Source organism: Schistocerca americana, chromosome 3 (assembly GCF_021461395.2).
Source record: "Schistocerca americana isolate TAMUIC-IGC-003095 chromosome 3, iqSchAmer2.1, whole genome shotgun sequence".
In the NCBI taxonomy this organism is placed as follows: Eukaryota; Metazoa; Arthropoda; class Insecta; order Orthoptera; family Acrididae; genus Schistocerca; species Schistocerca americana.
In genome coordinates this window covers 299,238,491-299,254,627 of record NC_060121.1, presented here as the reverse complement: position 1 = coordinate 299,254,627, position 16,137 = coordinate 299,238,491, and the positions used below count along the sequence as shown (strand labels likewise).

The following is a 16,137-nucleotide window of genomic DNA, read 5'->3' as shown; positions in this document are numbered from 1 at the left end:
GTCTAGCCTATGATGTGCCATTGCAGTCTACAGCACAAGTGAACTTTAATTGAAAGTTATTTGCGTTATCGGTAACAGTACAATATTTGTCTGTAGCTACTTTCATAATGAAAAAAACAAAAACAAAAGGTCTTCATATGATGAGAGCTATAAATTGAAAGTAATAGCAGATGCAGAGGAACATGGAAACAGAGCACCTGAGTAGCATTTTGGCCCTCCACCAACAGAAAAAAAACATTCGCAATTGGCAAGCTAGTGAAGAAGAACTGAAAAAATTAAAACTAAATGTGTAAATAGAGGACTGGATACAAAATGGTCAAAATCAGAAGCTGACGTATATCAAAATGGATTCAAGGACACTGTCAAAGTGGCACTGGAATTAATACAAAAAGGATTCAAATACATGCTTGTAGGCTAGTGCTACAGTGGAACTTAACAGACTTTAAGGTTGGAGTTGGAGTGTGCTACAGATTTATGAAGAATCATGGGCTTAGCACGCGAACCAAAATATCTCAGAAAATTCCACAATAGTATGATGCATAGCGTTATTATTCAACATTGAGAGAAAACCAGTGTGGAACTAAGCCAAATAGCGAATGTGAACGAAACTACTCACACATCCAATGTGCCGAGTAACACATGGTTTCCATGAAAGGGGCTAAAACTAACTATAAAAACAAGTGGACATGAAGAAATGCACTGGACTGTCGTCCTTTCATGTTGTGCTGACAGCAGTAAACTTAATCCAATGATTATTTTCTGGCACAAAACAATGCCAAAAACTTCTGAAATACCGCCAGGTGGTGCCCACTTACAAGACGAGGGGTGGATGGATAAGGCTGGTATGAAATTACTGATTAACAGAGTGTGTAGAGAAGGAAACGTGCTTTATTGAAGAAGAGTTCTCTTCTTGTGTTAACAGTGTGTGGGGGAGAAGGAAATGTGCTTTATTGAAGAAGTGTTCTCTTCTTGTGCTAGATCAGTTTAGTAGTCATTTGAAAAAGTCTGTGAAAGAGAAACCGAGACAGGGAAATACAGAGCTTTCTGTTATTCTGGGAGCACCTACACCACAATTGCAACATCTCTCTGTCTCGATAAATAAACCACTTAAAGCGTATATGAGAGGAATGAAACAAATGAACGATAGATGAAACCCAACATGAATTCATGCTGAAGCGAGCTTCAAAATTCCCTAACTCTACCAAGTGTGTCAGTGGACAAAATAGTTGTGGTCTAGAGTGAAAGAAGACGTTTTTGTTAAATTTTTCAAGATGTGCGACATAAGTAACACACTCAATGGCAGTGAAGACCATCTTATATATGACGAGGACAATGATGATGATGAAGAAGAAGAAGAAGAAGAAGAAGAAGAAGAAGAAGACGACGACGACGACGACAGTTCAGATAACAATTTTCTGAGATTTTAAAGGTCAGTTTGGTTTTAGAAACAAAGAATATTTTTTTTAACTCTGACTTTGCAATCTAATAATAAAATTGGTAAAAACGTTATTTAAAAAAATTGTTTAGAAACTGAAATGCACCTTGTAGTCCGTAATGTCTTATAGTCAGTAAAATACAGTACCCAGATGTTACATAGTTCTTCATTTCAACAACCAGAACTTCACTGCTGCTTTCAAACAGAATTCTTCATAATTATTTTAAGTGTAGCTGCACTATAAGGGAGACCTGTTCAAAAATATTTATCCCACTTGTTTAAGAAATTGGAAGAGAGAAAATGTTAAGCTGACACACAAAATGACAGATGGAAGGGAGGAATGAATGAATGATTGAATGAATGAAGATTAGGATTTAACAATGTGGTCATTATAAAAGAAGCAGGCTCTGTTTACCTAAGCCAATCTCTCACACACTCCTGAAGGAGGAAATAATGGAAAACTTAAAACTGGATATAGCTTTGTCATTTGAACCATATCCTCCAGAACATGAGTCCAGTGTCTAACAGCTGTAAAAACTAAAATGATTTTCCTACTCAGAGTGCACTGCTTAACACTTTTAGACTCATTTACAGCATGAGTACATCATAAGTCCTAAACTGTGGAAAAAAAAAGTTTGCATAACAGCTGAAAAAGGAATAAAACTGTTTTATAACATGTATAAAATATTTATTTCTGCAACAGAAAAATTTTCACATGTTACAAATGATGATACAGTATTCACTGCAATGTTGACATGGTTCCGAAATAGTCACTGTATAGAAGATCCATTAAATGTATGTATCAGTTCTCGACAACAAAATAATAAGTACAAACATTTTCTGTGTGTTTTGGGTTAAAGTAGGCAATTTTCTTCAAATCTTAACAATTATGAACACTGGCATGCATATACATTGTACAATATAGCAACAATTGGAAAATACAATAAAGTTGTGCTCAATTAAAAATCTAGCTCAAGAAACACATATTCAACAATAAACGTTCTTTGGTGACACTGATGTGGACTGTGTAAAATAGAATTTATACTGTACATAAATAAGTGATACGGATATACCGAGCACCCTATAAATTGTAAAGACACTGCTATAGTAACAGGCTTAAAAGTTTATAACTTTATTAAAACAGTTCTGAATGAAAAAAATTGAATAAAGACCTCTTAAGCGATAGAGAAAGGAGACTTAACACAAAATCAGTTTCAGCATAAAACATTATATTTCTTTTAAAAGTAAAAGGAAAATTCAGAGTGAATGGAATACGGTTTTACGTTGTATTGCATGTCCATATAACTGTAACTGATGTGGGAAAATTCCATGGCTACTTCATGCAATGTCATGCAAAATAAATGTGTGGATCTGAGATCATTATGTACATATTTCCATTCACAAAAAATCAAAACATATACAACACTGTTGCAAGGAGTATGCAAAACTCTAATAACCCATTAACAAAGGAATGTTCCATCAAACTCAACTGGATGATAACTGCCACTATATAGCACGTCGCAAAAAAATTGTTGTCTGGTAATACGCTGCCTTCAACATACAATAAAAAATCTATGGTCATGAACTATTTGTGTACCCACATTCTAAGATAAAATATCAACCCTACAGTGTTTTCTAATCTATTTCATTGTTTAGCGTCTCCATGCAGGAATTGTTGTAACTGAGTCCATGCTTTATTAACCTGAACCTGGGTAAATTCAGGACTCCATAATGTACAGAAAACAACGTTTGACTTTTCAACCAGTTCTGTGTTGGCTGTCTGGTTACTGAGCCTGGCCTTGGCATCAGATTCACTTAAATTATTGCGTGACTGCAATCTCTTCACAGACTGGAACAAGAAAAACAGAAGAATTATTTTATACGAGTTAAACAAACCCTCTTTCACTTTCTGCATTTCAATATGCAGTTGAAATCAAACAATGGACTGTTCTAAATGGAATAAGAACATTAATTAGGGTATCTTGCTACACACCACTTAGAGAAGGTGTTGGGACTTTACCCTATATCTAAGTAACCTCTAGCAGTCTTACTTTTAAATGTACTTGTCCACTGCTCAACGTACATGTAGACGTATCATTAAATTTTCAGTTCTAAAGTGATCCCTAGTACCTAAACACTCTCAGACTCTGAAGCTTTATGAACATAGTCTCATGGCAATAATAATTCGTAAAATGTTTTCAAGACAAATCTCATCTTTAAAAAATACATCAGCGTTTAACAGAGTTGTTCTCTATTATTATTATTATTATTATTATTATTATTAAGCAACTGACTACTGTATAGTGGAATTCAACATCCCACTGCTGGTCACTGCAATGACAGTGATGTCTTCACGCCAACGCTAGTCACATCTTAGCGAAAGTTTATTGTTAATGAAAGGCACAAATTTAGTTTTTAACAGCTGCTGTTCTTCTGTTTACATGTACATTTTACTGTTCTACATCCCTGAAACTTCTTTGTCATGATGAGTTCTATGGAACATAATGAATGAATTTAACTTGGGTATTTTGTATCAGTTTCCCGGCACACGTCTTGCCAAGGTTGATTTTTATTTCAACAGTAGACACTGGAATATCTTATCTTCACTGGAAGCCAACTTTTTCCACAATGAGTAGAAATTTTAGGAGGAATTTACAGACTTAAATGTATTCTCCAATAGATTAGAAGAGCTTTGGTAGCAGCAAACAGCTTAGATACTAATGTTTTCAGACATTTTTATTTTCCTGTGGATATAAATACTGAAAGAAATATGTTTCCACTATTTTGTTCATTACAAACTCTTCAGTTTTAGAGGTGTGTTGCAGAGCCCTGAAGTTGTTACTCCAGTATTCTTTTAAAACCTTTAGTACCTGGATCAATTTAGGGCGCATCCATCCAGCATCTGAGATGACTTTTGTTCTATATTCTATTGTATTTAGTATAATGTGTTTCTGTACCATTTGGTAAGTATGAAAACATACATTTTTGATGATTTATGTGCTATGAAAATCAAAGAGCTTAGAGGATTATCACCATGGGCCACCAGTTAAGCAGATTCTTGCAAAATGCAGGTATCACTGCTTCACCAGTTCATGACTGAAAGCCTTATGTGAATTTAAGAAATTCGTATGATGGACCTTTGCTTTGAAATACATACAAAAATAAAAACTGAAATACAGATAGTTGATGTACCTTTATTCATTAAGTGTGTTTCGAAACCCACACACACCAAGGCAACTATCCTGAACTCATGGAGGCCACCTTGCTGTGTACACTGTTCAGATCTTCAAAGAATGTTGAATTAGGCAAACAAAGCTAAAGTAGGGCTGCTTCTTCAGCATTGTAGATTTGACAGGCAGTTCAGTTATGGTGTTTAATCAAACTGCAAAAATGCTTTTTGTATTCTTCAGCTGCAGTTTGATCAGCTGATCCTAATTCCTCCAACACCGCTTTCCAAATTCATTGACTAATTAACTAATGTATTTTCTGCATATATCTTTATGTAATGATTCAGGACCAAAGAGACCATATGTTAACCATATGTACCAATAATGTAAATTATTGGTACTAATAAACAGAGGCATGGCCTTAACTTTTTTTGGGGGGCACCTAGTCTTTTGTCTTTTGCCATCCCACCTTCATCTTGTAAGCATTGTGCTCTGTAATTTTGTATAACTTATGATGTGTTCAGCTAATTCAGAAAAAAAAATGTGTTCCAATATTTTCCTGTCATACCAGTCCACATATCTATGCTCACTGCTAAAGTCTTAACAGTTTCATTTTCTGCTTTTTGTGGAAGAGACTTAATACTTCGGTTTTGGAATCAATCCACTATCGCTGAGACCTTATTCAAATTTTCAACATTTTTTGTTCACTTATTGTACAACATGAATTTGCCGTTATTTGGAGACGAAGTCTGAGAATTGTAACTATATACAGCATAGAGTGATTACCTGATCATGGTCCACAATTTACAATTCAAAATTCCACTGGTCCACATCTCTAGTTGCGCTGCTCCCAACACCAATCTGGCATAATCATGTCATGCAGCTTCAGCACATATTTAGTAAGCAGAGGTGGAAACCATTTCTAACTCCCCATCTACATCAAGTTTCTGAATTCCATGACAAGCGTTGAATCTGTGTAGCCAACTGTAGGAAAATGCATATTCATTTTCTGATAACATCAGGGCATACCGGAACTGTTTACCTTTTTCCGTAATTGCGGGCTCAGTCACAGGTTTTCCTTCAGACCTTTTGACACAGAACCACTTGGACAAAATTTCACCCATCTGATCTAGTTTGGGCTTTCTCAAAGTTTTTGTGTTTCAATGCCTTTTACCGCAGCTGACTGTGAGGCAAACATCTGAAGTTGACTTTTATTATTATTATTATTATTATTATCAGATTATTGAAGCAGCAGCTTAATATTCTTCCATAATTTTATTTCTACTCTCATCTTTCTCAATCCAATTAATGATGTCAAACTTTTATTGGATTGTAAGCATAACATGTTTTTGTGTTTCACTTTCACTCTGTTTTGAGGGGGTTTCATTGAGAAAAAAATCCCACAAAAATACAAAGCACCACTGTAATTGCAATACAGAACAGCACTATAATCATGATTACAATAATAAAAAAACCACACATTTTAACCTGTAGACAACCGGTGCAAGACAGAAGCTGTATGACAGGTGGCAAACAATTGTTGATACTGCACGACTAAAAATTGTTGACCACTGATGAGTAGGACCAAATTCTGTCAAATGCATTCAAAATACTCAGTATGTATGAAGTTACAGGGTGTATACGTGGACAAGGAAAAAAAATTCCCGGATTTTTCCCGGATTTCCCGGTTAAAAATACACTTTCTCCCGGGTGACAGTATATTTTCCCTTATCAATCTTTTGAATGATTATGGTTTTATACACGGCCATACAAGTTCCAGGCACTTCAGAAAACGAAACTCAGAGAAAATGATATGTTTTGGAAATATCTTTGATGTGCAGCAACATGTACGCTGTGTATTTTCGTATTACGAAAGTACACATTGGAATTCCACCAAACACCACATGTTACTTTCCGAATCATTGAAATCGAGATTTCGATACGCTTTTGTAAGCCGTTCATAGCTCATGCCACGTGATCTCGCCAGCCGATGACTGCAGATATTCAGAGCATAGGACACACAATGTACTCAGCCAACAGCAATATCACTGCTAAGTAGCACGAACACATAAACAGGGACAGTTAATAGTTTAAATTAATATACATAGTGTCGCTACAAGAAAAGAAAAGCTTTCACACACAATATTGGTCTCAAGCTGCAAGAGAAGCTACACTTTCGCATATACTGTTTATCTTTTTTGCACGTGTTACACTAAGATATATCACACAAATGAGCCAGTAAAATTTTTAATAATGACATAAATGTCTGATCTTGAGGGTTCGAAATTCTTCTAAATGGCTTATCAAAGAGTTGATTTTCGAATGTCATCAAAGACTTGATTTTTAAATGAGAGTCAAACGCTCTGTGATTTAATAAATTCATGGTACATTCTTGCACATAGTTCAACTTATGTAAAAGGATATTTACTTTGAAAGTAACGCTTTTCAAACCACCATTCGCAATATTTTCCCGCGACCTGTTACAAATAGGTTCGTTTCAGTCAAATTTCTTTAGCAAACAGACAAAAATAACTTCATTGTTCCGCAAGGCGATTAATGCTTGATTGTCAGAAAGGTGGAAATAAAATAAAATCTGAAACTAATGACATAGCCTTCCGTAATTATGTGAATGTGTTTTAATTCACTTGAGAGCTCCCGGCCACAGATATCCGTTTTGTTTTCATTTGACGTGGGAGTAAACGAAGGGGAAACAGCAAAATCACTAAATGTAAACACGGGTCACGTGGAGACTACCCACTATAACTCGGACTGTTCAGCGCATCGGCCCCGGATCTACGACATTTGCAAACCGGGTCAATACTAAAAAAAAAAAATCGAATTTTCAAAATATGTTCATCTTGTAGTGCACATCTTTCTGAAAAGTCTGAAACATAAAACATATGTATTCGAGGAAATGAAAGACATTATTTTGTCTTAAGTATGCCAAAGTGCAGTGTCATGACTCTTCATAAAGCATTTTTCTACCGCACGTCCGAACTACGGTATATTCAGGACAGTGGAAATTGAAATGTCCTTGTGGTGGTTCTCCTTTTCCCAATCGGCCGGTTTGACAGCCTGCCCCTCTTAAAAGAATCTCACAATTAATAGCGGATGGGATTATTTGTAATCGAGAGAACAAGAACTCTTCAGAAAATCTGAACTCTTTATTGCCTATTAGTTAATAACTTGCTGTTTTGTGTGACATAAAATTAAATATAGGATATATAAAACCAATACCGACAAGAGTTAAGCAAGAAATTACACATTTCTTCAAACCTTAGCTCCTTGCATTTTTTCTCTCTAATCTTACTACAGCTTTACATCGCGTGCTTTCCTTTCTGCGAAAGACTCTATTACCTCATCAAAGTACGTCAAACGTTTTGCTACATGAAAAACCGAAATGTCGTTATCTAATACTGAAAAAGCTGTTAATACAAATAATACCCAAGACTGGTGTGGTTTCTCTATTTTTTCACTGTCTGCTAGATGAAACAAAATAGGCCTTTCTAATATGGCAGCAATTTTGTAACACACCAAATAAACGAGACTGTTTTGGCCATTTTTATAATACGACAGAATATAATCCACGAAGTACCAGTATCAAATGCCTATTAGGCCTACTACAAGCAAAAAGCTTTATATTACGAAATAGTTTCACATTTCATTCATATGCACCAACTTCTCAAGCATGAGATCGAAAAGTAGTATTACGAAATTTTTATATAAATTTGGAATCGTCTTATTCTTCCAAAATTTGTGTGATGTCCCCGTTTCTTCTCCTTCCTCGTTCTAACAATCTTGTCATCACCAATTCCATAGCTATTCCTGCCATTGTCAAAATTTGTTCGCCGATTAACTTCACTAACCCTGCCAGAATCCCAGGTTTAGTTATCCCGCGATTATTTTCCAGTTAGGCATTATTACGTGTTCGAACAACACGTTTTCCGTGTTACTTCGAGAATAGAACTTACGCGGCTGCTAGCCGGTGACTGTACTACTGGTCCTTACTAGTGTAGCGAGCTGCCAAAAATTTTCTGTCAAAATTTCATTTTCTTGGATACACCGAGAAGACAGTACGTAATCTTTCTCACCTGTTATTCCTGTCAGTTGTTTATTTCCATTCTGATAGTCTGAATCTATGGGTTTCGCTAGTAATTATAACAATGCTGATCATTCGCAAATCCAATCAACCACATAATCAGACAGCAATTGGCATTCATCCGTTCAACTTTACTCCCTCAGCTCGTATAGCCCCGTCCCCTTTTGTCTGCGGAAAGTTTATTTCTAGATGCGACGAGGATTCTCCTGACAGACATCACATGCATGCATTCATAAGTTAACTTATGATTCATTCAGAAATCGACTTAAAATGTGTTCAAAAATACTCAAAAACTAACAGGGAAGCGCTTCAAAATCATATGAATAATCGATAGACAAACATGCGCTGGATGCTAGGCGCTTTGTGAAACAAGTTTTTTCCCTCAAGAATATGAATTTGGCGCCCCCTTTTCCCGGTAGATCGGAGGCAATTTGTTGTTATAAAGCACTGCATAGTCTTCCTAAAGCCTTTGACACATTTTCAATTGGCAGACGCTTGCATGAGCACTGTGTGTCGTTGTTGTATATGGCACATTTCCTTTGTAATTTAAGTTATTTTCGTTTTTTTCCCTCGTTTATGTTGTATTATTGAAGTACTATTCTGCAGTAGCGGGATACAATAATATCTGTTGTTGAAGTATCAGTTCTTACCAGTCAAAATTACAAAAATCTAACTGAAAACTAAAACAACGAAAAATTCCCGGAATTCTAAAAATATCCCGGATTTTTCCCGGTTTTCTCCTGGATGAAAAAATTCCTGGGTTTTTCCCGGATCTCCCGGGTCGTATACACCCTGAGTTATTCTGGATTATTGAACATGCCAGTCTGTCACGGACCTTTATTACATAGTAAAATGAGGCAATTGCTTAGTGGTGCACAGGCAATAGTGATGAAAAAGAAAAGAACATAACTACATATGGCTACTAGTAAAGTTATTGTGATTTACATATGACATGCTTCTCATAGCAAAGCACATTAGGTATGGTATCTGTTATGGTTATTGTAACCTCTCTGAAACTACGTGCTACATCTCATTGAACATACCCCCCACTGTAATTTATGACTAGTGACAGTTGTCAGCTGCACTTTGTGCGCAAATCACAGTAGTTCAAAAGAAAAACGTCTTTTACGTGTGGTACATTAAATTTTTTAAATTTATCTCAGGCACGCAAGTGCGTTTTGTCTTAGTTACAAGGTATCTTCAGTGTGTGGCCTGAAACATAACACTATTTTTCATTTGTTATATGTTGAAAACAGTGACCGAAGGGAGAACTGCAAAACTTCCAACCAGTTTGCCACCTGACAGAAAGCTGTTTGGCTTAAAATTAATGAATTGGATGCTGATCTGTAAGGACTTGTGCATTTTATCAGAAAAACCTCAATGAACTGTTTTAAATCTGTAACTTATACATACAATCAATCTGTATGTGCAAACGAAAAAATCGTGTAATATTTCAAGACACCCACTGAAGATGACTTGTAACTAAGGCGAAATGCATCTGGGTGCACAAGATAAATAAAAAGCTAAGTGCAGCATAAAGAAGGTGTTTTTGTTTTGAACTAATGTCATTTACATACAGCTGCTGCGAAAATGGACAACACAAGAAACTTGTTAAATCACAGTTTGTTTACAAAATGGACATGCATAAAATAGAACTAACTTTCTCCCAGACAGGAGCACTATTATTTATAATCAACAATGTCAATTATTGCAGATCGTACTTCTATTACATTAATAATAAAGACCCAGAATCTTTCAGAAAATATAAGGTGAAAGAAATACATCTAGTTAGCCAGAATCCAACTTGCTATCTTACCATTCATAGTTCATGATTCTGTTGACTATGTTACAGCTTCAACACCCAGCCACACCTAATTAATGTGTTACACAATTAATCATAATTAATGTGTTACACAATTATGCTAAATCATAAATGCACTGTACAATTAGAATGGCATACTTTCACAGCACAAAATTTGTAACACAAAAAGTATAAAATACAAGAAGCCTTTCTCTACCGATATGTAGTTTCCTAGCGTTTTATAACAACAAATCATTCCCAAAACAAGGCATTTTCGAGATATCCTCAATCAACTGGTGCTCAGAAACACTTATATTCATAGCATGTAATAATATAAAACCCACCAAATACCGAGTTCAGCTCCTTATGAGTTAATACAAAATGGCATCTTCTAGGTCTGCTTGTGACGTAAAATCCACATTGAACCTCCATCGACAATTTCCTCCCAACGAGACAAAAATATGACATGGCAGATTCTTTCTTTTACACTTTGCAACGTAATGTAATGTAACGTGAATTTCAACACACTAAAATCACTAGACTCGAGCAGCTCTTCATCCATGAGTGCTTTTTTGTCCTGTGAAACGATGTGTTAAGTGATGGTGGACCCCGCTAAACAGGAATAAGTCATTTAATGTTGTCAGGGCAAATAAGATACCTGTAAGAAGCTGATGTTTTTTAAATAATCTCATGTTGCTTTAAGTATGAGAATGCTTAAAAGTTCTTTTAAATCTATATTTAAAACAAGAAACAGATCCAATATGTATGGATATTTAAGTGTGTTACCTCTTCAGGACTAATCAAACAAGTCCATACTTCATGACAATGTTTATCCCAATTGGCCTGTAAAAGAACTGCTGCTTCAACGATGATAACTTCTTTTCCAGCTCTGTACATTTCTTGAGCTCTTTCTTTAATAACAGTGAGCATGGCAGGCCACAACAGTTCATTCAATGATTGTAATTTTTCCTGTGAAACATTAAATTTAAATTCAGAACTAAGGGTGTGATAAATACAATGAAAGACAAAACGTATAAAATGAAATACCATATAACCATAACTATTATGTAGTGCATCGGATAATTGCAAACATTTTCTCCAAAGCTGTTCTCAAACAGATATAAAAATGTGTAAGCTCTTTGTGCACTCCTAAACTTAAGTTAATTTCGTTGTATAGTTTTTCACATGGAAAATGCTTTTCCCCAGCTATGTCAATTTAAATACCCTTTGAAGGCTGCCCTTAATTATAAAGGCAGATAATTGTGTAACCGTATCAATGACACAAAACTGACCACAGTGTATGATTTTGTCAGTATTGTTAACACTCTACGAATTTTATGTAAATGTTATTCTGAGGCCAATTTTCCAAAATCAAAATATGAGTTTTCATCTATTTTAGCCAGTAAAACAAATGTTATCATCATTAAAAAATTAAATGAATGTGGACAAAAGAAAAATACAAAAAAGGTACAAAAACTGAAAGCAAATCAAAATAAGCCATACTTCATGCTCAGCTCACCAGAAACAACCTAATGGATGAACTACTACATGTACTTCTGCATATATACTCTAGAAGCCACCACACAGTGCATGAAGGAGGGTACCTCATACTGCTACCAGCTGTTCCCTTTCCTGCTTCATTTGCAAATGGAAGGTGGGAAAAACAACTGCATGTACACTTCTGCCCACAAACCACAGACCTTGCTCGTGGTGGGGTGGCTTGCTTGCGTCAGCAATACAGACAGCTATACCGCAGGTGTAGCCACCACAGTGTGGTATCTGAAGTGTGGCCAGACAAACATTTGCTTCCTGAAAAGGGGCAGCAGCCTTTTCGGTAGCTGTAGAGGCAACGGTCTGGACGATTGACTGAACTGGCCTTTTAACTTAAACCAAAATGACATTGCTGCGCTGGTACTGTGAATGGCTGAAAGCAATGGGAAACTACAGACCTAATTTTTCCCTGAGGGCATGCAGCTCTACTGTTTGGTTAAATAATGATGGCATCCTCTTGGGTAAAATATTCTAGAGATAAAATAGTCCCCCATTTCATCACCAGACGGGGACTACTTGGAAGGATGAGGAAAAACAAAACTGGTATTCAAGTATAAGTTACATATAGTTGGAATTGGTGAAGTTTGGTAGCAGGAGGAACAAGGCCTCCGGTCAGTTGAATACGGGGTTATAAATAAAAAATCGAATAGCATGCAGGAGTAGGTTTAATAATGAATATGAAAATAGGAGTGCGAATAAGTTGCTACGAACAACATAGTGAATGCATTATTGTAGCCAAGATATACATGAAGCCAACACCCACCACAGGTTGGTTGGATTAAAAGAAGAGGAAAGGGGCCAAACTACGAGGTTATCAGTCCCTTGTTCCGAATAAAAGAATGCCACAAGTGTGAGAATAAAACAAACAAGACTGACAACTCAAAACGGAATGAAAGGAAAAATCTCAAGAATGATGAAGAGCAACAAACGTGTAAATGGACAAAAGGGGGACAAGAAAACCACGGAACGCAAGAAACGGGATGAAGAGATTAAAACAACAAAGCATATTACCATGGCTGGCTGACCATGAGAATAAAATAGGTGAAGCCAGCCACTCTGCAATACATTAAAACCTCCACCCTAGAAGCACTAGGGTGGAGGACACAGAGGGACAAAGGACATGCACTAAAACTTAGACCAAACGATACAACCTACCCTCATGAATAAAACGTAAAACTAAATCAGGCACTGTCAGATAAAATTAGTGGCAATGAGTCCGGTACCCCAAGATTTCATCGCTGGGCAGTCAAAGTGGGACAGTGCACCAGAATATGGGCCACTGTCAGACGGGCGCTGCACTGACACTCAGGCGGGTCTTCACGGTGCAGGAGGTAACCGTGGGTTGCCAAAGCGTGGCCAATGCGGAGCCGGCAGAGGACAACTGATCCCCCGCGAAAGGCCTGCATGGAAGTCTTCCACACATTCGTAGTCTACTTAATGAGATGCAGTTTGTTGTGTGTACTATTATGACATTCTGCCTCCCAAATCCGCAATATCCTACGGCGTAAGTCTGAATGCAGATCAGGTTCAGAGATGCCCATCTCTAGAAGCAGTTTCTGCATAGCCTGGTTGGCCAGCCTGTTGGCAAGTTCATTGCCTGGGATGCTGACGTGTCCTGGGGTCCACATAAACACCACTGAATGATGGAACCGGTAAAGGGAATGGACGGACTCCTGGATGGACGCTACCAAAGGATGGTGAGGGCAGCACTGGTCAATAGCTTGTAGGCTGCTCGAGGAGTTAGTACACAGAGGGAACGATTCCCCGAGGCATGAACGGATATACTGAAGTGCACAAGAGATGGCCACCAGCTCTGTAGTGAAAACACTGCAGCCATCGAGTAAGGAATGCTGTACAAAATCGCCTTCGTGGATGTAGGCGAAGCCAACATGACCATCAGCCATCGAGCCATCGGTGTAAACCACTTCAGAGCCCCGGAACACGCCAAGAATCGAGAGGAAGTGACAGCAGAGAGCGGCAGGAGTAACTGAGTCCTTAGGGTAATGTGAAAGGTCCAGACAAATCTGCGACCGAGGTGTACACCATAGAGGTGTATGCGGATGGATATGAATGGGAGGTGGTAAAGGGAAGGACTCCAGTTCAGACAGAAGGGACCGCATGCAAACCGCAATAGTTAGCCCTGACCTGGGCTGCCGATGTGGGAGATGAAATGCCACTGGTGGAGAAAGGAGATGGTAATTCGGATGTTCAGGAGAACTACGAATGTGTGCAATGTAACTGGCGAGCAGTTGCGACTCCCATAGTCAAGGTGGGATTGAACAAGGGCTTTGTAGAGCTGCAGCAGAGAACAGCGATCTGCACCCCAGTTGGTGCTGCTCAGGCAGCGGAGGGCATTGAGGTGCTGCCAGCACTTCCGCTTAATCTGACGAAGGTGAGGTAGCCAAGTCAATCAGGCATCGAAAACCAGTCCTAAGAATCGATATGTCTTCACTACTGTGAGTGGATCGTCATGAAGGTGAAGATCTGGTTCCGGATGAACACTACGTCGTCGACAGAAATGCAAGACACATGACTTAGCGGGCGAAAACTGGAAGCCGTGGGCGAGAGCCCATGACTGCACCTTGAGGATGGCTCCCTGTAGGCACCGTTCAGCAACACCAGTACTGGTGGAGCAGTACGAAATGCACATGTCGTCTGCATACACAGAGGGTGAGACGGACGACCCTACAGCTGCTGCTAGAAATTGTGACACAATCAATACATAGCCCTGTGGGACCCCATTCTCCTGGATATGGGGGGAACTATGGGAGGCACCAACTTGGACACGGAAAGTATGGAGGGACAAGAAACACTGGACAAAAATCGAGAGCGGACCTCGGAGACCTAACCCGTATAATGTGTCAAGGATATGATGTTGCCAGGTGGTGTCGTACACTTTGCTTAGATAAAAAAAAAAAAAAAAAAAAGACGGCAACCAGGTGCTGGCTGTTCGGATGGCACACTCGAGGGACACAAGAAACTTCCCTGACATGGAGCCAGTAGGCCATGTGACTCCAGGACCCAACCCAACCGCCGACACACCATATATTCCAGCAGCTCGCAAAAAACTTTGCTGAGGCTGATGGGCCGACAGCTATCAACATCAAGCAGGTTTTTACCGGGTGTGAGCACGGGAATGATGGTCCCCTCCCGCCACTGTGATGGAAAAATGCCATTGCACCACATCTGGTTGAAGATGAGAAGGAGATGGTGCATGTAGTCAGATGAGAGATGTTTAATCATCTGACTGTGGATCCGATCCAGCCCAAGAGCTGTGTCGGGGCAATATGCAAGTGTGCTGAGAAGCTCCCACTCCGTATATGGGGTGTTATACCGTTCACTGTGGCGTGTAGTGATCGAGAGGACTTACCTTTCGAACCGCCGTTTGAGGATGCAAAAGGTTGGGGGGTAGTTCTCCGACGCAGAGGCTCGAGCATAGTGCTCAGCAAAGTGCTCGGCAATCGTGTTTGTGTCGGTACATAGCACGCCATTGATGGTAACGTCAGGGACACCTGTTGGGTCTGGTACCCAAAAAGACATCTGATCTTCATACAGACTTGGGAAGGTGACGTATGGCACCCAATGGTCGACCCGTACCTCTCCAAACATTCCTGGTTCCGCTGTTTTATAAGCTAGCGTACACGTACACACTACTTCTGGTGACCACCAAGGGACTGTCTTTCGCCGGGGGGCACCCTAAAGAGCGAGGGCTCGCATTTCTGCTGCAGAAACGTGGTGGTAGTCACCTGCTCAACCATCACACCGATGTTACCATGTGGGGGAGAGTCAACTGTGACATCTGAGGTGGAAGTTTCCCAGTCCGCTTTGTTTAAAGCCCATCTGGGCAGGCATCCGGGGCAGTGACAGGAAGATGGGGAAGTGGTCACTACCACACACGTTGCCATGTGCTCTCCAGTGGATAGATGGGAAAAATCCTATGCTGCAAATTGATAAATCAATGCCCGAGTAACTACCAATGTGCGACACTGAAATGTGTGGTGGCCCCAGTATTTATGAGGCAGAGGTCTAACTGAGACAGTAAAGTTTTGACATCTCTGCCTCAACCAGTAAGCACGGTGTCACC

The 16,137-nt window shown here is 38.9% G+C and overlaps 1 protein-coding gene across 2 annotated transcripts in view; it reads right to left on the bottom strand.

The window, feature by feature from the left end:
- Positions 1–2,142: 2,142 nt before the first annotated feature.
- Positions 2,143–16,137, bottom strand: part of LOC124606622 (bifunctional coenzyme A synthase) — a 143,172-nt gene continuing 129,177 nt past the window's right edge. Inside the window, exons 4-5 of one of the 2 annotated variants that reach the window (XM_047138614.1) lie at positions 11,289–11,471; positions 2,143–3,284 (exon numbers count right to left, since the gene is read on the bottom strand). In XM_047138614.1, coding sequence (XP_046994570.1) covers positions 3,081–3,284; positions 11,289–11,471 — 387 coding nt within the window. In that variant the 3' untranslated portion in view covers positions 2,143–3,080. The remainder of the gene's footprint in view (positions 3,285–11,288; positions 11,472–16,137) is intronic. The other variant, XM_047138613.1, reaches the window with a different exon arrangement.